This window comes from Rattus norvegicus, chromosome 5 (assembly GCF_021556685.1).
Source record: "Rattus norvegicus strain SHRSP/BbbUtx chromosome 5, alternate assembly SHRSP_T2T, whole genome shotgun sequence".
NCBI lineage: Eukaryota > Metazoa > Chordata > Mammalia > Rodentia > Muridae > Rattus > Rattus norvegicus.
Genome location: NC_141538.1, coordinates 24,770,841 through 24,798,158, shown reverse-complemented (window position 1 = coordinate 24,798,158; position 27,318 = coordinate 24,770,841). Strand labels below are relative to the sequence as shown.

Here is a 27,318-nt window from a genome sequence, read left to right as displayed (position 1 = left end):
CAGACTGACATTTAATATTTTTATACATTTAATAGGATAATATCACATAAAATAATAAGATAGGCACAAACTAAGAAGGAAAGAGTCAGGATAAAGTGTCATTGCCATTTTTGTTTGCAGGATAGAGTCAGAAAATGGAACAAACTGAGATGACTAGGGAAACATTCTAAACCCACCCCAACCTAGCTAAAGTTACATAATGTTAGGACTCAAGTGCCAAATTAGATATTACCCACTTAATCTACGAGTGAAAAAGAGACTCCAAAATTTATCCTATTTAGTATAACAACTTTTACATGAAATATATAGCAATTTGTATCTCAGAAAGCAATACGGCAACTCTTAGGCGTTTCCTTTATGCAGTGACTAGAAAATCTTGGTAAAGCTAGGCAGCTCTGCGACACCAGTAAGCTGCTCAGGGCTAGCATAGAACAGCTTGATAGAGAGCTAACCTCTCAGGTTTCAGAAGGCAGCAATAATTCTATTTTGGCTTTTATTCTAAATGCTTACTGTAGTTAAGGCGACAACTGAAGCACATTAAGTGAAGGTAGTTAGAATTTAGTGACAATCATTAGTCTCTTGCCACCTACACAGAACTGTATAATGCTTTTGTGGAATGGAAGTGTTGATTAACTGGAATTTTACACACTCACACACAAACTTAAAAAGTAGCGATCAAAGGCAATCATCCTACAGGTACTATGCTGATGTACTACAATCCACATATGCCACAGAACTGAAGCACGTGCCTAGCACTGTGCACTTCTCGGAGAAAGCAGACCAGTTCTCGGACACAGCTAAGCCTACACCAGTCATCCTAATCACAATGGCTTATAGAAAAACATCAGGTTCCCAGTAAAGAACCAAGTCTAGAAAGTCAGGGAATCTTTTGAGAGTTTCACATCTGTAAAACCAGGATAAGGCTACACCTATCTTAAAATCTGAAGACGCTCTCAGATAGAGTGAGGTTCCCAGCCATGGTGGAAGATAGACAGGTCTCCATGCAGCACAGTCTCCCTGGATCCGGGAAAGCTTCATGTGCGGTGAAATAGAGAAGTTGCCGAAGAGGAAGACTGGAAGCGTTCGGCGGTGATGCACTGTACAAGGTTTAAACTTCAGGAATGGTGTGATCCATCAGGCTTTTCATAATGCTGGGAGCCATCCTACAAGAGAGCCACTCATGTAACTGGCGTCTTATTTTCAAAAATACCATGTTCACCTAAGACAACCCCAGTTCCAGTTTAGCACCTGTTGTGCTGATGAATTTGATGAAGAAGGAAAGGTCTTTAAATGAGCACAGATCTAAGGAACTAATATCTGAGTTGTCACAAACTGTCCAGGAAGAATAGATATTTACGTCAGGGATAGACATGCGAGAAGGTGCGAGGCCTTTACACTAAGACTGGTTGTTTAACTGAAATGGACGACTGTGATGACTCAGAAGAAAAGGAGGGAGGATAAGGAACCTACCATAGTTAAAAAAGACTGTACAACAATCAACTCTTTTTCCTGCTCTGAGGGTAGCTAGCTTCATTCTACCCAAAACCCAAACATATAAACAAAAATCCATTACAAAGGTTACGTTTATGTATATTCCAAATCTCACTTTCATGTGCTATATCAGGGCTCTGGAAGAAGTGTGTCCAAGACAGCATGGCAACAGCTATGAAGGAACAAAGGATCTGAAAACTCTGGATAGAACCACCTTGCTGGCCTATGACTGTACCCTCTTCGGTTCCCAAGGACAGATAGTGAGCACCATGCAGCTCTCTACTTTCTAAAACACAGGAGAGAACAGCAACAGCCACTCTCAATACCTCGCAGGCAAGCCACCCATCAGGAACCACCGTGACCAGATTTCTAATCTAATATGCAGAAGACCTGCAAGCCGAAGGCAGTGTTTACATGTGTGTCAGGTGCTGGCAAGCATAAGTGGAAGAGCTCCCAATCTACTTACCGTTTAATAATATGTTCGAAGATAAAGGCAGGCATGATCGTGATGGTGACCACAGTCCCAGCTGTTGACAGTATATCTGCAATCTGAGCATCCTGATGAAACAATAGAATGAAGTTTCACTAAGGTGTTCTCTATTGTTAGGTAAAAAAGGCACTATATTTTGATGTTGTCCTGCTGATATCGCTGGAGTCCCAGTCCCGGTATGTCAGAATTTTGATTTTAATCTGACATATAATTTTCTTAAGCTAGTAGCAAAGTTAAGGTACGGAACAAAACTCTTTTTTCTTGCTTGAGAACTACCTGCGCCACAGTTAACTGTGTTCTAGAATTTATGGACTTAGTCAAAATCTACAAAAACACAAAGGATTACTAAGTACCAAGACTTACTCCTTTTCTGTATTTCTGGAATGAAAAAATTGGCCATGCATCCATTCAGAATGTCTGAATATTTCCCTGCCCATGTCTCAACAGAACTCTAGCTTAAGGAATGCCCGTAATCACAGTTTAGCCACCTTGGCATAGGAAAGGTAATTCAAATAACCCAAAGTTACTTCTGGATGGCCTAAGCTAGAGCCAGAGCCCCAGCTCCTGCACTTACCTCCCACCAAGTGTCAATGACTGGGGGTCATCACAAAAGCCCTGCCACCTAAATGATGTTTTCTACAAAAAAATGACACCGAAACCAGGATCCTTACCTTCAAGGTAAGGTGAGTTCCTTACCTTCAAGCCAATGACGTTCTGTCCGTTGATCTCACAGATGTGGTGATCAGTGAGAAGGCCGTTTCTGGCAGCAGAACTGTCTTTCACTATGGATGTGATTTTTCCACTTTTAAAGATAAAGCCAACATGTCCACTGCTGTCCTTATGCATGGTAACTGTCCGTTCAAAGGGTCTGAAGCATAAGGGCTGTGTTAGACGGAAACTTCCACTTCCTATTTCAATACACACGCATGCCTACAAACTCTGCCACATGGGGTATGTTGCTACAGTAAGCGCTAGGTGTTTCTAATAATCTATTATGGTTAACATGTCACACGGGTTGACTGACTCACTACTGAGATACCCTGTTAGTGTGAGGAGAGAGCATAGTGCTCCATGGAGTTATCACTGCGCTTTCCCTCCACAGCCCACATACCTTGCGTTAACAGTGAGCCAGATGCCCTTCCACTAAACCACTAAGTCCTTCCAGCACCTCTGGAACCAGCTGGTCTCAGACATTTAAGCCTTAAACTTCCCTGCACTTTCCACATCTCAGTTTTGACATTTTCACGGATTCGTTCCTTTCACTTACTTACTAGGTGTGCTATGCATAAAGTGTAAGTTGCAGGATGAGCTCTCCCCACCACGTGCGCCAGGACCCCACCTAGGTGGCCGGGATTACAGGCAAAACTTGGCTCTAATGTGAAAGACCCACCAGAGAAGCAGTGAGTGGGGGTTCATGAGGCCTGACTGGACGGGAAGGCACAAGCTACAGTTAAAAAGGCCTCGAGCTCTGCCTGCAGAAACTGTCATGCCACTAATGCTCGCTGACTGACTTTCTGAACGTGCTCTGTTTACAGCAGGAAAGTCTGCAGCTCTACCTTCCTATTAGTCCAACTCCATTCAAAGTAACTTTTTAAATCATTTAAGAATATATCTAGCCAAAGATGTGAAAGCCCTTTCTGTAAGTGACAGATTCTCCCAATGCAAAAGATACTGAAAAAGGAAACCACAGAAGTTAATTGATGATGGCAAGTCCAAGCAACTGGATTGGCCGAATTATTATAAAAATACCTTTACTACAACACAATTAATTTGCAGATTTAATGCAATACCTATCAAAATTCTAATATTGGACTTTACAGGTTTAGAAAAAAAAGCAAACCAAGAATTCCCTTGGACCCTTAGAAGAGTGCAGCGGGCCAAAGGGATGCTGAGGAGCGAGGACGCTGCTGGGGCTGCCATACTCAGGAGCAGAGCACCCACCGCTACAGCCTGAAGAACTCTCGGGGCTGGTGTAAACACAAGACCACCGCAACGGAGTGAGTGCACAAAAAGATTTGGCAACAAAAGCAAAATCATATAATGGGGAAAAAACAATTCAAGAAACAACACTGGCAAAACAGATTCTACCTGTGGATGAGTGAAATTAGATTCACTTTGTACTAAAATAAAATAAAAATGGACCAGAATCCTAAATCCTAAATGGCTCCAACTTCTAGAAGAAACCACAGGGACACCCTTCAAGCACTTGAGGTTGACAACAACTCTGCGTAGAGCAGCAACAGTAAAGGGATGAAGCCCAAGATTCAAGATGGGACCACATGGAAACAAAATATTTCTGTACACCAGAGGAAACAATCAGCACAGCAAAAGGCCACAGCATGGGCAGCCTTTACCAAACTTCAGACAAGCTGCTAACACCCAGAATTTATAAATAGTTGCAGAAATTACATACTAAGGAAATAAAGTCACCAATCAACAGACGGTCAAATGAACTAATAAAATATTTTTTCAAAATAACTTAAAAGGTCCAGTAACTATGTTAAAAAGTTCAGCGGGGAGGTGGCACATGCCTTTAATTCCACCCTTTAACCTCAGCCCTCGGGAGGCAGAGGCAGGCAGATCTCTAAAGTTCAGGGACAGAACAGTCTACAAAGTGAGTTCCAGAACAGCCAGGGCCACACAGAGAAACTGTCTCAACCTCTCAGCGCACAAAAACTGCTCAGTCATCAAGAAAATGCAAATTAAAACTACTTCAAGATACTACCCCTCCACTCATCAAAATGACTATTATCAAAAAACAAGGGTACAAATTAATATAGCCACTAATAAGTTTAGAAGCTTCTCAAAAAAAATAAAACACAAAAAAAAACAAAACAAAACATTAAATTAGCACATGGCCTTACTACTTCACCCCTAGGCACACACTACATGCAGAGAACCCCACAGCCTGCTGCTGACACACTTGTGCCCCTACACTTAGTCCTGCTTTATTCACTACAGCAATGAGCTGGAGTTAACTGAGATGCACTTTCCTCCCAGTCGGAACCTAGCCAATAGTGTATGCACATAAACAAAGGTGCACACGATACAACATGGAAAGCAATACGGTAAAGGTTAGGGCAAAAGAAAGGACTGAATGCAGGTGGTCCACACTGAGTTATAAAAGAAGTTAAAGTGATTTCTTTTCTTTCATGAATTTGCTTATAGTTGTGAGTAACTCAAAAAATACATTCTAGGGTGGAAATGTAAAATCCACCATGAAGCTCCCTCCACAGCTTCTGTTCCGGATAGCTGTACATCAGTACAGAGGTTCCCTGAGATTCCGGATAGATGAACATCTGTACAGAGGTTCCCTGAGGTTTATAATGTTTGAGTCTGGTGAATTCCAACATGTGATGTCTTTGTATTTGCAATGTTACTGCTTTTTTTAAAAAAAAAAATGGCACAGGTGGGCCTGTGCATGTGAGTGCAGGTGCCTATGAAGAAAGGAACAGATATTACAGGCGGCTGTGACCCACCCTATTGGGTATGGGAACCAAACTGGCCAGACCTGGTCCAATTTTTATGAAATTCTGCTTTACACATTAAAACAATTTTATGGACTTTTCCATTTTTATTACATTTAGGAATTTAATAAACATTTTTTGATCAATGTCACTTTTACTCTCTCAGAGTGGTGATACTGGTCTTAATACTTGTGGGAGCTGGGAAGAAAAGAGGCAAATCATTTTTGTACAGTTTCCAGGTTAAAAGTAGACCACCGACCATGCAGAATGACTCATCCTCTTTTACTTAACTGCACAACCACCCCAGACCAGATTTGGTTTCAAAACTGAGTCCTTAGGAACTCTCTGACATTTAGTCCTCATGACAAGGGGCCCTGGCACTGGACGCTTAGGCAGTGTGCTACAGAGTGAGGCCACAGCCCTTCCTACATCAGTTACTCCTGATGCATATATAACCTTTCCAGAGAGAGAGACAGGAAAGCTTGCTTAGAGGACAGATTCCCAGACAGGGTGGTAAAATGTATATGCAAATGTAGACTTCTATGAAAAGAATCTAACTACGTAAGAAAAACACCTAACAGCAAGATGTAATAAATCAATATTTGCCTTAAAAAATAAAAAGTAGACAACTCTATTTAAATATGGGCTTGCACTTCAGTGTCACTGGTGGGGAGCAGCTCACCTATCACGAATGGTCATGGTAATCTTCTCTCCAAAGGCCTGCTTGAGCACCTTGTGTGCCTTATCGGAGCTCCAGCCGGCACAGTTTTCACCATTGATCTGGAGCACCTGGTCCCCAAATCGCAGCCCAACCAAGGAGGCTGGGGAATTAGCCTGGACTAGTTGAACAAATATACCCTAGAGAACAAGAAAATAATTTATCACTGCTACATGTAACTCCAGTTTCTGGGGACCTGGCATCATTTTCTGACCTGTAAGGATACCAGGCATGTATATGGTGCACAAATATGCCGGCCAACACTCAACACAAACAATTATAAAAACAATTAAATGATAGTTTGGGGTAACAATTCCGTATTTTTTTAGCTCAAAGGCCACTTTATTCATCTCTTAAAATAATCAATAAAACTGGGGATAAACAATAGCAACAACAAAGTACTTCTAACAATAAACTCCCAGGACACACACACTTATCTTGAACTTCTGTTGGTTCAATCAGACTTTGAACCGAGCACAAGCCTACAGTCTGTGGTGGACCAGACATGAGATCTGCCATGAAGCAGTAGCAACAGGCAGCATCCCACTGACTGACCTGTGCCAAGCAGTAAACTAGAACGGTGCTAAGGCACCTCTGCTGAACTATACCACACTTGAGCTTCAGTGAGGCCAGGGCTTTACAAGCACAATGATGGATCTGAAGCATGGACAGAGGGCTACACACAATCATGCCCTCAGCCTTTTGAGTGGAAAGGTAGTGTTCGTCTTTCCTGCCTACATCAGCCTCATTCAGTTGAATACTGTGATACGCTTATTTTCTATGTGGAAAGATGGACTCACTGAAGCTAAGGAACAGTTAGACTGCAACAGAATCCAGGAGGATAATGGTTCAAATTTTATGAACAGAAATAACAAACTTGCAGAACCACCTCATAAGTAATTATCACTTAGTTTAAAAATGTGCACCCAATTCTCACTGGTCCACTCTTCCTTTACTCTCACATATGCTGCCCTATGTGAAGCCCAGAATTCTATCACACGCATGCTTTCATATGATTATATAAACCCAGTGACAGCACTCGTCTCAGTAAAGAAATTCAGAAGAAAACTGTGGGATCTGCTTGCAAGTGCCAGCACGGCTTCTTTAAGCGGGTGTCCCACGTAAAAACTCTAGATACATAATATTCCCATTGTAGATGGGTGGTTATGACTAGCCAAACTGTTTTCATTTCAATGTTTGACATTAATATTCTGAGACCTATTTAGATAAATTCAAAAATATAAATACTTACATTATCTACTGACTTCAGTCTGAGCCCAATTTTTCCATCTTGATCCTTACACAAAATGACTTCCCGAATCCCTTGCTTAATCTCTGCTCTCCTAATCCCCGCATCGTTACCTGTCACAGGTGCTACCATGTAGTTCACACTGGATGGCCTTGCTACCAACTGCTAAGAAAATACAAAATTTGACAGTATTTAGAAACACAGCAACTAACTGAAACACATTCAGTTATAGTTCTTACAACTATCGCTCATTAATAACTTCCCTCAGGAGTTCTTACAAATATCGCTCATTAATAACTTCCCTCAGGTCGAGTCTGCTCCCACAATAATGACAGTGCTTTTATCTCCTCATTCTTTTGGTAATTTACTCCCCCATAACCTTGGGAAGATAAGACTCAGTGACTTGTCAGCTGGCACCCCTGCGTTCGGGGTCAGCATATACTTCGGAAGTGCCTCTGCCAGAGACCACATAAGTGACAACAGCTGTCTCAAACGTCTGCATTGCCCAACGAGGTCATGCGGCCTCAGCCTGGGTAAGTGCACTTAGATGAAGCTGGTGCGCCCCTGAGAGCAATGCATGAGTCATTTCTCAGAAGACACTCTGTGGCTGACAGCAGCACTGGGGATTGCCTTTATTTCAAACATATTTTCCTAGAACTTAAACGTCACACTAGACTTTTGCAACATTAATTTTCCAAGATTTTCTGTGGTGTAATCATAAAATTACCAATTTATAAATAAGTTCAATGTGAACAAGGCCTTAAGCCAGGAATGACATAAGGAGACAACATAAAAACATGTTAAACTACTCTTGACAAAATCTCCATCTGTACACAAACAGGATTAGGAAAACCAAGGCGCCAAGAGCAGGGCAGTGGACTGTGGCTGATCTTATATGGAAGGTACGTCAGCTCCAGAGGGACTGCAAAGCCACAGCTAAGATCTGCGGAACACAAACAACTAGGAGAAAACGCAAGCTCGATCTCCGACACGGATCTTAGCAGTGCCTTTTTTAATCTTCACACTAGAGGCATAAGCAGAAGTGCAGAAGCGGAGCTACAGCAAAACCAGAGTCTTCACAGCTGGAGTGGGGCAGGACGGTGCACACCCAGAGGTAGGTGGATCAGGTTTGAGGCCAGCCTCAAGACCTATCTCAAAACAAACAAAAAAGCTCTTCACAACCAGCTCTTCACAACCAAAGAAGCATTCACCAAACTGAGAGCCCACAGAATGGGAGAAGTGACTGGAAAATCATCATGCAGTAAGGGGCAAATATCCCAAGGAATAATTAACTCAAAACTCAACAGCGGAAAAAGCAAACTCAAGAATGGGCAAAATGCCTACATACAACCTTTTCCCAAAGAAAACAAACGGGTGTGACAGATCATTTATCGTTAAAAAAGTCAAAGCCAGAACAATGACATCACCACCTCATGTGTCAGTGACATCACCACCTCATGTGTCAGTGACATCACCACCTCATGTGTCAGTGACATCACCACCTCATGTGACAGTGACATCACCACCTCATGTGTCAGTGACATCACCACCTCATGTGACAGTGACTTCACCACCTCATGTGTCAGTGACATCACCACCTCATGTGACAGTGACATCACCACCTCATGTGACAGTGACATCACCACCTCATGTGTCAGTGACATCACCACCTCATGTGACAGTGACATCACCACCTCATGTGACAGTGACATCACCACCTCATGTGTCAGTGACATCACCACCTCATGTGTCAGTGACATCACCACCTCATGTGACAGTGACATCACCACCTCATGTGTCAGTGACATCACCACCTCATGTGTCAGTGACATCACCACCTCATGTGACAGTGACATCATCACCTCATGTGTCAGTGACATCACCACCTCATGTGACAGTGACATCACCACCTCATGTGTCAGTGACATCACCACCTCATGTGTCAGTGTGCTGGGAACAAGCAAAAGAACCTAACTAAGTCCCACCACTTCGTTTTCAGACTCCAGTTAATCCTAGGGAGAAACTACATTTAAGGTCCCAGCCCTAGGGGAGCTGGGGACTTTTCCTGAGCTGAGCAGCTTCTACTATAAGGAAACAGCTGAATGAGTCCAGCCATCTAAGGACAACACTCCATCTTGCTAGCAGCGTCAAACTATGTTCATGTTCCCAGACCCAGGAACTTCCTCCAATTGGTGAAAACTCCCTTGCTCAACCCCTTATGTGGAAATATAATTGGACAATAGTACAACCCACCCCACTACCCTTGCTTTATGGTTTCATCCTTTATGTCATAGAGCATCCTTTCAGGGTCATAGTTCAGCCCATAAGTCTATTTGACGAGTAGTGGCTTGATTATAATAACTTTTGTCATCTGCATTAACCTGGTGTTTGTCACATTGGATCCATGTTGGATTCAAGCAGACCCCACAGCAAATATTACCTATCAAAAAGACAGAAGTGCTCGTAAACTCCTGTGTACTGTCAGACAGTGAACATATCTGGAATAACCATTATGAAATAGTAACAAGGAGCCTCATGTGAAAAACGCATGTGCCATACAGTCAGACAATCTCCCTTGCAGGTATATACCAAAAGGGAAATAAAATCCCTCCATGCCAATGACACCCGCCTTCCCGTGTTCACTGCAGCATTCATCACTGTGGTCAAAGCTGAGAAACACTAGTGTCTGTCAACAGAGGACTAAATAAAGAAAGTGTTGTCTGTAAATGCACAATGGCTTATTACTAAAGCCATAAAAACATTGGCATTGGAACAGTAAGATTGACCCTGGAAGACATTATACTAGAGGAAATATGTCAGAGACAAAAAGCTAGTACAGTGTGATCTTATGTAAACTCTCTCTATACAGTCTCAGCAGGAGGAAGCAGAAGGAAGGCCCTGTTGGGGGTAAGAGCTGGGCAGAGGAGGAGCTCGACAGGGCCAATAAATGAATGGAGGGAAAATGGGAAGGCAGACAAAGTATACAAACTCTCAATAATAAAAATAAGTCTGAAGGAACAGCACAGTAACCATGGCTGTTAATATTTTTACAACTGAAACTTGCTAGTGTTATAACCACATACTAAAAAAGTTGTAACTCTAGGAGGTGATAGTTAGATTGCTTCACTTGATTGTAGAAATATTTCACAATGTACACAAATTGATATGTAATATGCTGTATACTGGTGGAGACTGGTTCTAATGCTTTGATTCAATCAGGAATCTGCATGTCCAAGCACTAAAGGTCCTTGTCCTCAATTGGTTTTTAATCCATCAATAATGATGCCAGCAGCTAACAGATGGACAAAGGGAGACAGGGAAGAACCCTGAGAGTTGCTCAGGCTAGGATACACGGGAGAGAAGAGAGATCACCATGTATAGAAGGATGCGACACAGGAACTACAAGAAAGCAAGCCGAGGGCCGGAGAGATGGCTCAGCAGTTAAGAGCACTGACTGCTCTTCCAGAGGTCATGAGTTCAATTCCCAGCAACCACATGGTGGCTCACAACCATCTGTAATGAGATCTGGTGCCCTCTTCTGGCCTGCAGTCACATATGCAGGCAGAATGCTGAACATAAATAAATAAACCTTAAAAAAAAAAAAAAAAAAAGAAAGCTAGAATACATCCCATGGCACTTGTGTCCATATACATGCAAAATAAATTAAAATTTGAATCTTAAAAAAAAAAAAAAGAAAGAAAGCCGATGTGAGAATTCAGGTGAGTGGCCACTTCCCAGACTGGGCTTGGGTAGCAGGGGAAGGTTTGTAGTGCCCAGCCTTCGAGGGAGCCAAGGCATTTTAAAGTTAGCTGGCACGCATATGTGCATGTGTGTGTCTTCCATTAGCAAATCCAAAGAGTTCACTGTACAAATCATAACTAATACAAGGTTTCAATAAATACTGAAATTTCAATATATAAAAGCCAGGTTCTGTACTAAGCAGTAGCAAGAGGACAGAAGTGGATTTAGTCATGAAGCATGTAACTATAATTAGAGCAAAAGCTACATGTTACATTTAAACCTAAAATCTCAGTCTAACTACAAAAAAATGGTTTCTAATTACAAGAGGAGGAATGTTAAGATTGTGGACAAAATAATATGGCAGATATATACTTCAAATAACTAATCTGCCAGGAATGAAATACTGTCTGAAACAAGACTTGCTGTGAGGTCTGTTAAGAAATAACTGTACTAGTTAGTAGGGCTATGTCAGAATTACAAACCTCAGTGTAGTTACACAGCTAGAAAGGATAAAACTAGCTTGGAAACATGTCAGGGGAAGGATAAAACGCAGAAGACAAAGGAGAGACAATGACCTAATCAACAGTGGATGACAATGGTCAGAGATGTAGAGTTTAATAATCATAGGAGAGTTCAGCCCCAAAGTTATAAATAGGTGAGTTCCCTACAAATGAGAGTTTATACCTGTATAAAGTACGTTTGATAGATTCAAGCTTATACTGTACATACCCCTTGGGTTGGCGCTCCAGAGACCACAGGCATGTTTTCACATATTTCAGCTTCACTTAAAGACAGTCCCATGTATTGAGAGAGTTCTGGATACAGTTTAGGATAGAGATCTAATATAAACAAAGACAAAGGCATTGGCAGAATATGCAAAATAACAACTTAGTATGGACTTACTGTGTCTTATTTTTCATGCATAAAATGGAAGGACATCTTCCCATCTCTGTCACAATTAGAATGAAAAAGTCCATAACCACTTTAATGCTGAAACAGTCTTAGCCTTCTAACCCAGTGAGTCATCCATTTGTGGCCATGAGGCACTTTGGAACCCACCATAGGCCACACTTGCAGGTGTTCAAGTCCCTCATTTAAGATGGCTCAAGCTAGCCGTGGTGGCAACATGGCTTTAAGCCCAGAGCGCCACTAGTGAGGCAGAAGTAGGAGGACTGCCACAAATCTGAGGCCCTCCATGGCTACATCACAACACCTTAAAGGCTGAAGGTGGTCTCGCCATCAGGAGACCTGTGCAGGTTATCCTGTCTGCTTGACCTCTGCAGGAGACTCACCATATACAATACCACCCAACACTGGCAGCTGCTGCATTTCTCTTAAGAAAAATAAGAAAAAACTGTGTATGATCACAGTACAAATATAGAATTTAGAGACAGAAATAAAAGACACAGAGGGATAACTACTCAAAGGTAAAAAATAATTTTCCAAATAACTGACCTTGCTTGACCTTCTGGGTTTGTAACATAGCCCTAATGCATTAGACGCTGAGGGATCATGGCAGGGACTCCAGTTCACAAGACCCAACATGTTTACTGTTTCAGCTGCTTAACTCTGGATGGGATGGCTCCTCTCACGTAAGAGGAGACACTGCCAGAGCTTGTGATTTACTCTGTCCTACCACTTTAAGAATGATAGGCATATTCCAATGAAATAAGACAAACAGAATTTTTAAACATTAACAATGGTTAACATTTTTTGAAGTGAGCTACTTCCAAAATCTTTTTCTATGATCTGTTTTGACTTCAGAATAGATTTATTACAAAGAATAAAGTTAAGAGAGGGCGACTGAGAAGATGAAAGGCCAGAAACTCTTAAGTTAATCCTTTACTTTGTATCTTAGTGTCTTACAGCGGCTGGGTCCTAGAGCCTTTGGATTCGGGATGGAAAGCAGACAAATTATAGTTTATGGAGTCTGAACAGCAACTCTTAGTTTTGAAAGAAACTTCCCAAAAGAACACAGTTGGAAACTCCCTGAGCTCCCTGGCAAAGTAAGGAAGAGGTAGCTCCGGATGTGTGAGAGAGCGGCAGTTGGGAAAACTGTGGTCCCATGGAGGAGTGTTTCTCACTAATGAATAGACTATGATAAGGATTACGAGGCAAACTAAGCATTTTATTATGCACCCAAACCCATCTTCATACTCATAGATCACTCTTGATTAAACAAGTTAGTCCTTTCATAAACCGAAACGTCCAGACAGAACGCTGGACTCAGTGTCAGGGAAGACTTACTTCCACCTGGAGGAAAGGCAGCAGAATCGACCACATTTAAAAAAAAGGCCTGGCTGGCAGGATTAGCAGAAGAGGCAGTTTGAGCCTGGAAAAGAAAAGAAAATTCTAGCAAATACCAAAAATGCCTACATCTTTCTTATATTATTTACATGTTAATTCTAGTACTTCCCAGAACAAACTAACAACTGAAGTTTTATTCAAAGTTTCACTTGAAACACTTCAGCAATCATTTCCCCCCCAAAGGAAACCTGTAAATTAAAATTCTTAGGAGTACTTCGAACCTGAAGGACACCATCTGCCACATCTTACGGTCAGTGCTTAACAGGGCGCCTGCAAACAAAGTAACCGCACGCTCTTTCTCTCTTGGTGTTTGAGTCAGGCCTCAAACTCATCTGTAGCTGAGTGTCACATTACCATCAACTCTTGCCGCCCTGGCCACCCCCTCCCAAGTCCCGGGGTGAGAGGCATGTGCCCCTATGCTCAGTTTATTTAATGCTGGGGGTGGACTGAATCCAAGGCTGCATACAGACCAGACAAGCACAGGCTGCTAAGAGTCTGCAACTGAAAGAAGTTCTACAGTTATGTGGTGCTGAATGCAACAGCGTAATGGCTACTGTAAAGTAATTTACAAAATATGAACTGCTGTGCTGAAAAGGGCAGACACCAAGAAGGAATGTTGTACTCTTCCGCAGCTTCTTCCCAGGGCATCTCAAGATCAAAAGCACACGCACAGAACACTACCCTGAGTGGCTGGACTTGGAATATCTTAAAATCTTACAGGAACAGAAGAGTCACCCCACTTCCTGCCCCTCCACCATTCCACCTCCTAGCAGCAAGCTCTCTGCTGTAACAGCAAACGTCCTGTGAGGGAAATCTGCTTCTCTCAGAGAGGTCAGCTGACATAAGCTGAAGCCTGGTTACTTTCTAGTCTCCCCTTGAGCTTTCCCTCCTGCTCTAAAAGCAGCAATCATCTCATTGTTCATTTTATCCTCAGAGAGGGGGCATATTTATTCTAGGACTCGTCATACCTAAAGACCTAAAAACCTAACAAAACAAAACAAAAACACAACGCTACACCTAAACGACCACTATGCAAAGGGCTGGCGTGCACATTCTACAGCTCAACTAACACACGTCTTCTGTAATTTAAACTGTACTAAGGAAATAAGCTATCTTTGAAGACTGTAAAACAAATTTAAAGAAACATTATCTGGGGCTGGAGAGATGACTTAATTAGGAGCACTGACTCTTCTTCCAGAGGACCCAGGTTCAATTCCTAGCACCCACAAGGCAGCTCACAACCGTCATAACTAATAATTAGATCCAGGAGACTACACAGACATACATGCCAGCAAACCACAATGCACACGGAAGGAAGGAAGGGAGGGAGGGAGGGAGGGAGGGAGGAAGGAAAGAAGGAAGGGAGGGAGGGAGGGAGGGAGGGAGGGAGGAAGGAAAGAAGGAAGGAAGGAAGGGAGGGAGGGAGGGAGGAAGGAAGGAAAGGAGGGAGGAAGGAAGGGAGGGAGGGAGGGAGGGAGGGAGGGAGGGAGGGAGGAAGGAAGGAAAGGAGGGAGGAAGGAAGGAAAGGAAGGAAAGGAGGGAGGAAGGAAGGAAGGGGAAAGAAAAGAAATACTACTTGGAGGAGACTTGGCTCAGTGGTGAGGATGAAGACAGTGGAATGCTCTTGAGCAAACCCAAATTCAGTTCCCAGCACTGGAGCCTGACAGCTCACAACCACATGCAACTCCAATCCACTACAGCAGATCTAAAGCCCCCACTTAAGCCGACTTCCAAGATACTTGTATTCCGCTACATGTATACACACACGTATACACACACACACACACACACACACACACACACACACACACACACACCACATACTCTCTCTCTCTCACACACACATACACACACACGCTCTCACACACTCTCACTCACACACACAGACACACTCTCATGTACATACACACATTCTCTCACACACATACACACAAACACACACTTGTTTAGCTAAAGAAATTCTATCCCAGTGCTCATAGGTAGAGAAATGAAAATGATTTCTAGTTAATGTTTTAGTCTATAAGAGACCTAAACAGACTCAGGAATACATCAACAAAGGCATACTTCCTGTTTCATTTAACAAATGAAGACATTATGAAACACTTTTTAATTAAAAGCAAACATACCTGAATTACTTTGTCTACCTTCAAATCTTCAAGAGATGGATAGAGAGACATTTTTGCAGGTGTTTTCTAAACAAACAAACAACAAAAGCATATTTTTTAAAATGCCATAGAAATGTATCGCACAGTATGTATAGCCAGCAATGTGCATATAAACATTTAACAACTGTTTAATACAATAAACAAGCTCGGAAAAAACCCAAAAAACGAAACAACAGGACTATTTAAGGCATATCATAGTTAACAGACATTTAACAGTTGTTACCAAACTGTCTCTCTGTTCCCATAGATATTTAACTACATTCATTATGGACTTCAAACGTCAAGAAAAGCTCCCTTCATTTCACAAGTTGTGAAAATCAAAGAAGAAAGGGATGTGGCTTACCCTTAGCTAACACAGTGCCCCTCAGCTAAACCAGAGTCAGAAAATGACCTTTCACAAGACACTGTTGGGCAGGGACATTACCTTCTAACAACAAGAGCCAAGAGCAAACAGTATGCATGTAAAACAGCACTGGGAAGATAACAGTATATGAAAAAACTTAACGTACGCCATCTATTTTATAGCAATGGTTTTATCTGGAGGAACGGGATATAAGAAGGAAATTATTATCTTTCTTTTTAAAAAAAAAACAATTATTTATTATATAAAAGTACACTGTAGCTGTCTTCAGACACACCAGGAGAGGGCATCAGATCTCATTACAGATGGTTGTGAGCCACCACGTGGTTGCTGGGATTTGAACTCAGGACCTGTTGAAAAGCAGTCAGTGTTCTTAACCGCTGAGCCATCTCTCCAGCCCAATTACTGCCTTTCATTGTTTGCATTTCTATATAGTTCAGTGTTTGTTAAGCTACCATAAATTGCGTTTTGCAAAAATTTAAAATAAAATTACCTGAAAAATTACTCAGACACGTATTTTAAATTTTGTTTAGCTATTCTGAGATAAATACCTGAGACTTTCGCTTAACCAAATAAACCAATGTATCCTAATTTCTAATAGGCTTGGCAAATTACTGAGCCAGTTCCATCAACCTCCTACTTCCAAATCTATTCTTTATTTCCTGTTCTCCAAAACCAGAGCTGAACCTTTTAAACACTGCCCTGCTGACAGGAGGAGAATGCTGAGCACTAGGCAAGGGAAGCCGGCAAGCCGAGGAGCCCGCCTCTCTGCCATGCTGGAGCTGGTACATCCCCCACCAGGCTCCTGCAGAACCTGCTTCTCCAGGAGTTTCCACCACAGGAAGAAGATTCAACAAGTTTAGCCCAGTTCTATTGAGCAGAAAAGCAGGAGAAAGCCATCAAGTTCTCTCTGTAGGAACATTTCACTCAGAAATCCTTTCATATGGATCTGTAGTAAATTCTAAAGTGGGACATGCTAAAGTAAAACCTCACTGGATGTTCGACCATGTCTACTAAGGAGCATCTCACAAGACCCAGAACAATTCTATCAGCAGCCAATTTGTCCCTTCTGTGCACGTTCTCAGTCGTAGTAGTGGTTACTTACTAAAACAAAACCCCAATAAAAGACATGAGAAGCCCTCTTTCGAGGTATTGCCCAGGGTTGTCTTAAGAGAGTCCAAAACACGCGCCCTCTAGCTACTGCCCTAGAGACGGGAGGTGAAGATGCCACCCACTTCACAAGCCTAGCTAAGCACTGAGGGCTAGTGAGGCTGTGGGTACGGAAGTGTACCTACAACCACAACCTTACAAACCAGCCTGTACAGGCCCTCACCACATTCTAAGTGTCCATCCTCAGAAAGCACGGTTCCACCCCTCATCAAGGAAAACTTCTCTTTGCAACAGATAGAGACCAATATAGAAAACCAAATCAAGATAAATGGACAAAACACTCCACCAAATGCTCAGGGCACACGGCAGAAGATGGGGTAAAGAGGCTCTAAGTGTCAGAAACCAGGGGGTTGTTGAAGCTTTGCCCGTAAAAGCCTCACCTATACGACTGCCTACCAATATGACTGCCTACACACGAGCCCAGTAGGGACAACAGCATACATGACAATACAGACAGGGAACGGTCACAAGGCCTCAACGCTACACAAAGAAATACAGACAATCAAAGAGGCTGGTGGGGAGGGGGAGATCTTCCCCAGGGAAAAACGTATTAATTGGTTATTCAATTTCAAATGGTCAGCCCTGGAAAGCAACCATACAAGTAGCATACAGACTGTGCAGATTATATTTAGAAATATAAATATATATGCATATAGGCAAATGACAAAAATAAAAAAAGATGCCATGAATTTGAAAGATGGCGTGGAGTGATATATTGGTGGGTTAGAGGGAGGAAGGGGACAGAAAAATGTTGTAATTACTTTATAATCTCAAAAATAAGAAGCAGGATGAGGTGGTGGTCCATGCCTTTAATACCAGCACTTGAGAAGCAAAGGAAAGCAGATCACGCCAGCCTGATCTACACAGCAAGTTTCAGGACTACATACATAGAAAGAACCTGTTTCGAACAAAAGTAAAAAAAAAAAAACAAAAAACAAAAAAAAAACAAAAATAACCTACCCTTTCTAGATTCTCCAGAGGACTCTTTCCTGCTCATTAACCAGTCACCATTTATTCAACCATGCTATAGGTATTAATTCTGTACATTAAACTTTATTAAAAGGCCACTAGAGTTCTATTTCTTGGATGGGCAGTAATTGACATTTTACTACCATTCACATACAGAAAAACATATCCTTTTAAGAATTTATTTTTCATATCAACATGAGCTGTACCATCATCCCACATCTAATACAGGAATACTATTATGGACTCAAATGGCACCGCCCTCCTCCCCCATGACATCCACTGCTGCTTCAGACAACTGTATGTAGACCTCTTGCCCCTGGGTTACCTACATTTTAACTAGGATTACTAATATCCTTTTGCTGGCTTCCTTTCTACCATATGTTTGTATGCTAAAGTTCATCCATGCTGTGGCCTCCACCAATCAGTAGTTCAACCTTTTAAAACTGCATACATTAGACTGCTTATACACCATTTTATGTTTATTCATTCTCATCTGTACTGTGGGGCCATAATGAATAATATTCTTGATAATCAAATATTCTTTTTTATTACTGGTAAATAATATATATGCTTTAGAAACTTTTGCATAACGATGACCTTTTATACTTTTAATATATAGCTAAGAACATAATTTCTAAATCAGTGCAGTAACCTACATTTAACTTTTTGTAAACGATCAAACTGTTTCTAAAAGGATCATACTATTTTTATACTCTCAGAATTCTAATTTCTCCATTTCCTTACTGCTACAGTCTGTGGTTCTGGTAACAGCCATGCTAGAAGTGAAATAGCATCTCAATGTGGTCAAAATTGCATTTTCCTAACCAATAATGCTTCAGGTGCTTGGCCACTGGCAGACCCTATTACACCTACATCTTCTATCTATGAAGAAACGCCTACTTAAAACCACCTCCTGTTTATTTAACTGGATTTGTTTTTAATGGTAACAGTTCTGCTTAAATTCTAGGCGTCAAATTCTACATTCATTCAGGTTTCAAAAAAAAAAAATCAATGGAACTGGCTAGTTTATAAATACAAATTTAATTCTCAAAGTTCTGCACACTAGAAAGTCCAAGAACAGATAGAAGTGTCATGTCCTGTGCCGCAGACAGCAACTTTTGATTGTGCCTTCACAAGGCAGAAGGGACAAGGCATTTCTGTGGTGTCTCTCCTGGAAGGATACTATCTCTAGTCCTAAACTAGAGCAGAGCCCTTCAGATCTCATTGCCCAAACTCACTTTAACCTTCATGCTGGCACAGCTTAAACAGTGAATTTTGAAGGAGGGTATATGTTCAAACATATCACAGACTCCTATCTGATAAGATTTTCAGATACTTTCCTTTCATTCTTTAGATAGCCTTTCATTTTGAGTGTTGTTTGTAGCACGAACGTTTTTGTTTGATAAAGTTAAATGTGTTTCCCCCGGTTAGTTGTACATTAAAGACAACATACAGAAACTAACTCATGGTCATTAAAACACTGCTTTGGGCTATGAATTTTACAGATTTAAATCGCTATTATATTTGGATCTTTTATCTAGTTTGAATTTATTTTAACACCGTTGAAACACTGATGTATTTAATTCTTTCTACCTACATATCAAGATGTTGTTCCTAGCACTGTTTTTTGAAAAGAATAGAATTCTACCTTGAAAAGAATGGCACTGGCAGCCTAGTTGAAAATCGGTTGATGGTTAAGTGTGTCATCACTCTTGGCCTCTAATACTCTGATTTCCTTTTTACCAGTCCTGCTGCTCATTACTGTACCTTTACATTAAGTTGAGTGTGAATTTTCCCACCCCACTCCTTTTAAAGATCCTTATGGTTATTCTACAAACATTTCAGTTTGGTGTGAATTTTACAATCTAGCTACCCTCCCTACTCCTGACCTGTTACTAAGTTTTAAGAATAGAATTGGTGGGGTTGGGGATTTAGCTCAGTGGTAGAGTGCTTGCCTAGAAAGCGCAAGGCCCTGGGTTTGGTCCCCAGCTCTGAAAAAAAGAAAAAAGAAAAAAAAAGAATAGAATTGGTACTTATAAGCATATTCTTAGATCTGGGGGCTAGAGAGAGATAGCTGAGTGGTTAAGAGCACTCACTGCTCCCGTAGAAGACCTACTAAGTTCAGTGCCCAGCACCAATGTTGGGCAGTTGACGACTGCCTATAATGGCTCCCTGAGTTTAAACACATTCTAGTTCATTTTTGTCTCTTATATTTTCTAGTTTCCCCTTCGATTTCTTCTTTTACCCTACAAGGGTGATCAAGAGTGTATTTTGCTTTCTACTTTTTTTTTTTTTTTCCCGGAGCTGGGGACCGAACCCAGGGCCTTGCGCTTCCTAGGCAAGCGCTCTACCACTGAGCTAAATCCCCAACCCCCTTGCTTTCTACTTTTACTGTGGTCAAAATGATGCTTGATATTTCAGGGTTTTTTCATTGTTAAGTGAAATGAGCTGTACCCACAATGTCTTCTGTGAAATGGCTGGAATGCCCTGTTGATGGCTTTAGGGTCCATTTGGTCTACAGTGCTACTCAAGTCCTCCTCTGCTTGCTAATGCTCCATCATTTCCACATCCTCTCCACTGTCAGAGCTGAGAAGGAAATCCATACGCTATTATCAGTTTCTCCTCTGTCCTAATTGACTCTATGCATTTTAAAGGTCTGAGTTTATGCGTGCACATAACTGTTTATCTACCGAGTGGCTGCTTTTAGCATTACAACACCACACTTTTGTTTTGAGTGTCCTAAGCCAGTAGTTCTCAACCTTCCTAGTGCTGTGACCCTTTGATTCAGTTCCTCATGTTGTGGTGATCACCTCCCAAAACCATAAAATTATTTTTGTTGCTACTTCATAACTGTAATTTTGCTACCATTATGAATCATAAGATAAATATTTGTGTTTTTTCAATGGTCTTAGGTGACCCTTGTGAAAGGGCTGTTCAGCTCTCAAAAGGGTAACAGCCCACAGATTGAGGTCCTGTGCTTACCACAGGAAACATGCTCAACCCATCATAAAATAACAATACATTTAAACACTGGGAAGGTACTTTGCTGCAGTTTAAGTACTTCTGCCAAATTAATAGATTTAGAGGAAGAGGTCAGAAAGAAGGGCTACACATGGTTCATGCAGAGAGCAGAGAGAAGGTCAAGACTCAGAGCAGTGGTTCTCAACCTGTACGTTACAACCCCACCCATTGGGGATAGCATGACCCTTTCAGAGGGGTCCCACATCAGATATCCTGCAAATGAAATATTTACATTGTGATCTATAGACAAAAATGCCTCTAACTGTAAGTCCCACTTGCCCAAGGACAGATCACTTCCTGGAATTCGGGGGCTATTGCTCACGTAAGGTAACAAGCCACTTTTTTTTCACTTTTGTACACAAGGCTGGTTTGGTTGTCCCAACTGCACAGGATATGCTTGACCACACATGAGCAGCAGGAAGTATATGCCTGTCCCCACTGGATGACGGTGGGCAGTCCATAGCCTTGTGGGTTTTGCCTTTATAAGGACCTGACCAATGTAACTTAGCCATTCTCTAGGAATCTCTGGTATAGACCTGGCCGGTGTCCATCATTCTGGCTACTATTTAATAAAGCTTGCTCAAATGTGGCTCAAAAATTGTGGAAGTCACCTTATTCTTCCCCAGTGGGATCAACAAGTTCTGTATCAGCACGTTGGCTACAAATCAAGTGCTTCAGTAATGTGACAGAGCTACTCAAATCTCAGTAAAGCACGACTTACTTCCAGTTTATTATCGAGCATACAGACATGCAGCACGCAGGAGAAAGGGACTCGGAGCAGAAGTGTCTAGCTGATCTCACAAGCAGCTATGAAAGGCTCTCCTACCCTGTGTTCTTCCCATTACAGCAAACAAGCACCTCTCCATCAGAACCAGATGCTCTCTTGCTTCGGGCCAATCACTGCCTCTAGGTAAACAATCAACTGAAGAGTTTTCTTCTCCCTGAACAAGCTTTCTCAACCTTTGCTAACACTACTCTTCCCTCAAACCTCTACACTTCCTTCTACTTCTCAGCTTGAGCCCAGGGTTAGCCCTTCTTTCTGGCCCCTTCCTTCCCTCTAAGAACTGGCTAAGTTCTCTGACTAGGATTTGAGTCTGCCATTCTCCCGCCTGCTGATCCCCCTTGCTGTTCTCACCTTGTTTCTTCTCTGCTTAAAATCCAGCCAGTTTTTTGTTTTGTTTTTTGGCCTAGATCAAATGAGATGTCCACAGATCTTATGCATAGCAATTGCTCTAGCAACTTTCCTTCGGAATAAAGTCACCTTTTAACTCCACAGTCTAGAAGAGAGCACAGGAAAGCTACTAACAGCCTTTCTTCCCTCAGCAATCCTAGTCTTCTTCACATCCACCTATGTACCCTCCCCAAGCAGCCCTAGCTTCCCAGCTCCTCATAAAATTCCTCCCATAGCTGACAATAGCAGGAATGCACACAGGCAGGAAACTCCTGGAGAAAACTGGGCCTTCAATGACCTCCTTTTGCGTGATCAAGACTGGCTCCAGCCTCTGCACTCCTTAGTTTTTTAGTTTTGCACAAATAACAGTGCTCCAAAACTCCAACAAAATCACTCAAGCTCAGTGTTTATCATTATAGAGGGATGGAATCATAGGCATTTATCTTCCATACTGGGAAAACAAAGAGATCCTTTCCAAGTTGAAGTGGATCATTTAATTTCTATTTCCACAGCAGTCAGTTATAAAACACCCTAAGCGACTTGGACTGCACCCTATCCACTGAGCTTGAATCTGGTGTTCAGATTAAGATACAAAACATTACCTTTGCCAAAGCTGTTGCCTGGCTTCCCACTGTCCCCAATCACAGAGCTGAGGAAAAGAAAGCTCCTGCACTAAGTCTCTGATCTGATTCCAAGTGTCAGAAGTATTTAGCTCTTTTTGCAGAACCATGATTACCCTTGACTGGAGCTCTTTACAGTGACCAATGTGAATTACGAGATTACATTAGTGAAGAGTTCTCATTTTAATCCTTTATGACTCCTATTAAACCACAGAATTCTGCTTCTAGGCCTTCCATTCAGGAGAGATGGCATGATACATCATCCAGTGTTCCTGAAATCAAACCAGCAGGGGAAGTCCTTGCCATCTGTGGAGGTCTGCCTGCAACCTTCCACTCTGTACTGGTTTTATTCCTTGGAAAGAACCAATCCTCTCCAGCCAGTCTCAGGGTTGGAGAGATGGCTCAGTAGTTAAGAGCACTGACTGCTCTTCCACAGGTCGTGAGTTCAATTCCCAGCAACCACATGGTGGCTCATAACCATCTGTAATGGGATCAGATGCCCTCTTCTGGTGTATCTGAGGACAGCAAAAGTGTACTTATAACATAAAATAAATAAATTAAAAAAAAAAAAATCAGCCCTTCAGGCATGTGTAGCTCACCCCATACTGGTTGAAACCATTAATACTCTGTCATGTCTTATGAAGAACCCTGAATTCCTGGTTATCAGTAGGTTTTAGAAAATAACTCCTCAAAGAGTTTCTGTTAAAATTGTTTTCCCCCTAATTTTGGGTAATACTAGAGTGTCCTCAAACAAGAAGACAACAAAAGACTATAAGAAATGTTATCTGCAGACATGGTGCCTTCTAGAAAGGACAGTTACTCAGGTGGGATAAACTGAGAGTGACGAGTTATCACTGTCCACTGCTCTGCTGCTGGTCAAAGATCCTGTTATTCTGTAGACACAGTTGGGGAAAATCAGCATCCGATGAAGGAACTTCTAGATCATGAATTTTCTACCTGTCCCTCAATGCCCAGAGCAATGTATGTCACTTAGGCCTACACAATTCAAATGAGGGAAGTGAGATTTTGAAAGAACTAGGATTTAGCTGCTGCTGTGTCTAATAAGAAAGCTAGAACTCTGCTCTCTCAGCCACAGTTGCAGAAAAGAAAGCTAATGAGAAAGGTGGTGCATGTGAGACCCTCTGGTGAAGTCTAGGTTTAATGTGAATAACCTGATCATATACACTGAGAGGTTTCAGATGAAATCTTTCTCAACAAAATTCTTCAAACCTGAGAATCAGTGAGTAAACAACATATTTCTATTCATTGGAGAAACAAAATCCCTTAGTCAACAGGAAGAACTTTGTCCTGCAGTATTAAGAAAAGCCCCACCCTCCCTTGCTAAGAGGACAGTACAGTTTTAACAACTTTTATCTGTATTCCAAATTTGCTGTGCATCACTTGAAGAGGCAAACAGCAGATAAATAAGAGAGAGATGATTAGTGTGAAACTTTTCACTTTGGACAACTATACATAAATAATTTAAAAGCAAAAATAAGAAGGACTGTGTTGAACTCAAAACAGTAAGGAGCTTGGTTGTCCTGAGCGACAAAAGACATTCTTTGTAGTTCATATAATGTGTCAAAGAACATACCTGAATCAGTCCTAACAGACATCCGGTGACATGGAACACACACACACACACACAGAGTGGCAGAGGACACACTTATTCAGGTCCTAAGAGAACGACTTGACTTTGGCTAATCTTCAGATTAAAAACCTCAGGCATTAAGAAAAAAAAAACTGTTCCCAGGAGGGGGGCAATGACTGGACTATATAAAAATAAAAGTAAAAAAGAAAAAAACACTTCCTTAGACTTATGGAGTCTGGGAGAGACTTGAGACCTGTCCTCTTAAACAAAAGCCAAGGGGATTCTGATGATCAGCCATTGAGAACTGCTCCCATATGTGTCACAGATTAATGAAAGGCGTTATAGTGTCTACTGAAGAGAGCTAAAATGAGTTGCCCTTCATAACAGCTGTTAAGAAGAGCTGGAGTTGTTGTAAGAAGACAGGAGTCTTGAAGAGGAGAGAGCCTTCAGCTCGGAACACAAAAGGAGTTTCTGCTTATGCTCCATCAGGAGTGGGGTCCAGGAAGATTCAGACCATGTACACTAGCAGAGGGTAATGGAAAGATGACAAGGTTATTAATGTAGAGCTGTCCTGAGGCTGGGCATTGGGGGTCTAGGTCTGCTGGCAGCTCTGGGTGCTCGGCTCTTCAGATCACGTGCTGTTCAGTTCCCAGCACCCGTTCTTTGGGCAGTTGACAAAGGCGCCAAATCCAAACCTACAGGGATCTGCAGACTCTGACCTCTACACCCCCTACTCCCATTCACATGTATACACCCACACACAAACACAATGTTTTTTAAAAAGCTAGCAAAAAGGGGGAAAAACTGTCAATTTTTAATACAGTTGGTTCGAAGCCTTGTACAACTTTAAGAAAATAAAGTATAATGGGAGTAACTCAATTTAGATATCTGTTCCAATTATAACTCCACACACAGGAAGACGTTTCATGTCTTTAGTTGTTACAAACTTGCAAAGGGTGACAATCATACAGCCAAAGCATCATCCAAACACAGGGGAGATGAAAAAAGTTTACGTTTTACACTTTCTCATACTTAAATTTTGAGCCATATGTTTACTAAACTAAAATTTTCAATAAGTGTTCCAACATTTGGCAATTAATAAATACAAAGAGAACTATTACTAAATGTGTATTTTAAAGTCTGTGGGTGTCTTACAGTCTCTTGATGTTTACTACCTAAGAGAAAGTGGCAAAAACGGGGGTAAAACTGGTGAGTCATGCTCATTTTAAAGAGCTGCTTAATTAAAAAGTGCATCAAAATGTTAATCGGCCCCTTCTTGTTCCTTATTTTTAAATCCTCTTCAATAGTTCCAGTACAGCTAAAATCTGATTCCAAAGTTAAGTAACTTCGGCTATAATGGAGCGATTGTTTACTGAACCTTTTAGTCATTCCACTTCCTTATTTCCTGGTGCAAATCATCTGGTTAGTAATACTATGTACCACGTAAGACCTACAAGTTTAAGGAACTAAGTTATTAACAGGATGGAAAGGCACATTTTTAGCTTGTCCTCGTCCTTAGATCGGGAAAATGAGAGTACAAATCTATTTAACGCTATCACCTTGGCATTCAGAAAGCAAGACAACTGACCAGGGCAGCAGCTGTTTTCAAGGTTAACTTTCGTTCTTAACATTAGTTCTCAGTGTAAGGCGTGCGTGTTAAGAATTTCAAACCCTACACTTTCTAAGTAATTTACCTAATGGAAACAAAACAAGACAAAAAAGCTAAGTGTCTGAAGAAAGGACAAATAAAACAGACGATCCCCACTCACTCCATCCACTCCACCGCTCCCTAACTGCACTTCTGAAACTGGAAACTTTCCACGTCCGTGCGCCTCCCTCCGCCCGGTATTAGAAGGAAATCCTCAAAGGAGATCTGAGTCACCAGACCTCTGGGGACCGTTCTTGTGCACACACCCCGCTGCAAGCCCTGGTCCTCCCCGCCCCCTCCAAGAGCAGCGGCTCGGCCGCTAACCGTTGTCACCTCCGGTCCGTCCGCGCCCAGCCGTCCTGACGCCGCCGAGGACGCGAGCGAGTGCGGGTGAGGACACGGCCAGACCTACCCGATCCCCGAGCAGAGCGCCCGATCAGCGTCCAAGACCTGCCAGGGTCCGGGACCCCCGCGGCTGCTCACCTGCCCCGAACACCGCGATGTTCCTGCCGCTCGCTCCGGCTCCACACAACCGAACCTCGGGGCCCGCCCTGCGCGTCATCACCGCCCCCGCCTTCCGCCGCGCAGGCGCAGGCGCAGGCGCCGTCCCCATGACAACGCGGCGCAGCCCCAGCGACCTCCCGCCCAGTCTCCCTCTAGGAAATCCGCCCAAGACCCCACTCCAGCCCCGTTTCCCTGGCAGCCCCGCCGCCTTTTACTACCCTTTGTTCCCAGAGCTAATGCTCATTGGCTGCTGCCTGTTACTCTCGGTATTGAACACACAAAGAATAAATAGAAAGCCACATTCTAATCTTAAAAACGTAGACTATGCTTTTTCTGAGAATTGATGGTGCTGATACGAGAACTCAGATGTTTGGGGTCTACATTAATATGCGAAACTGACAAAATCTACAGCATTCCATTGCTGAGGCCATTACCTGACCGTTTCTTAGTAGCGGCGTATGACATCACTGGCGTGCAAGCAATCGTCTACCTAAATTACTCCCCATTACAATAACTCGATATCTCCGGTAACTAGTAAAACAATAAACATGGCAAGACAAGAAGAATGAAAACTTGATGCTCTGGGGAGCTTATGACAGAACTGGTGAAAAACTTGTAAAACGAGTTACAGAATT

General features: G+C 42.2%; 1 protein-coding gene across 12 annotated transcripts; it reads right to left on the bottom strand.

Annotated features, from left to right (window-relative positions):
• Positions 1-5: 5 nt before the first annotated feature.
• On the bottom strand, positions 6-26,729 carry Sdcbp (syndecan binding protein). 12 transcript variants are annotated; one of them, NM_031986.2, is given in 9 exon segments: positions 6-1,163; positions 1,958-2,049; positions 2,678-2,849; positions 6,131-6,306; positions 7,419-7,580; positions 11,886-11,995; positions 13,404-13,488; positions 15,590-15,655; positions 26,663-26,729. In NM_031986.2, coding segments are annotated over 8 exon segments (903 nt in total). In that variant the 5' UTR covers positions 15,641-15,655; positions 26,663-26,729; the 3' UTR covers positions 6-1,108.
• Between the last annotated feature and the right edge of the window lie 589 nt (positions 26,730-27,318).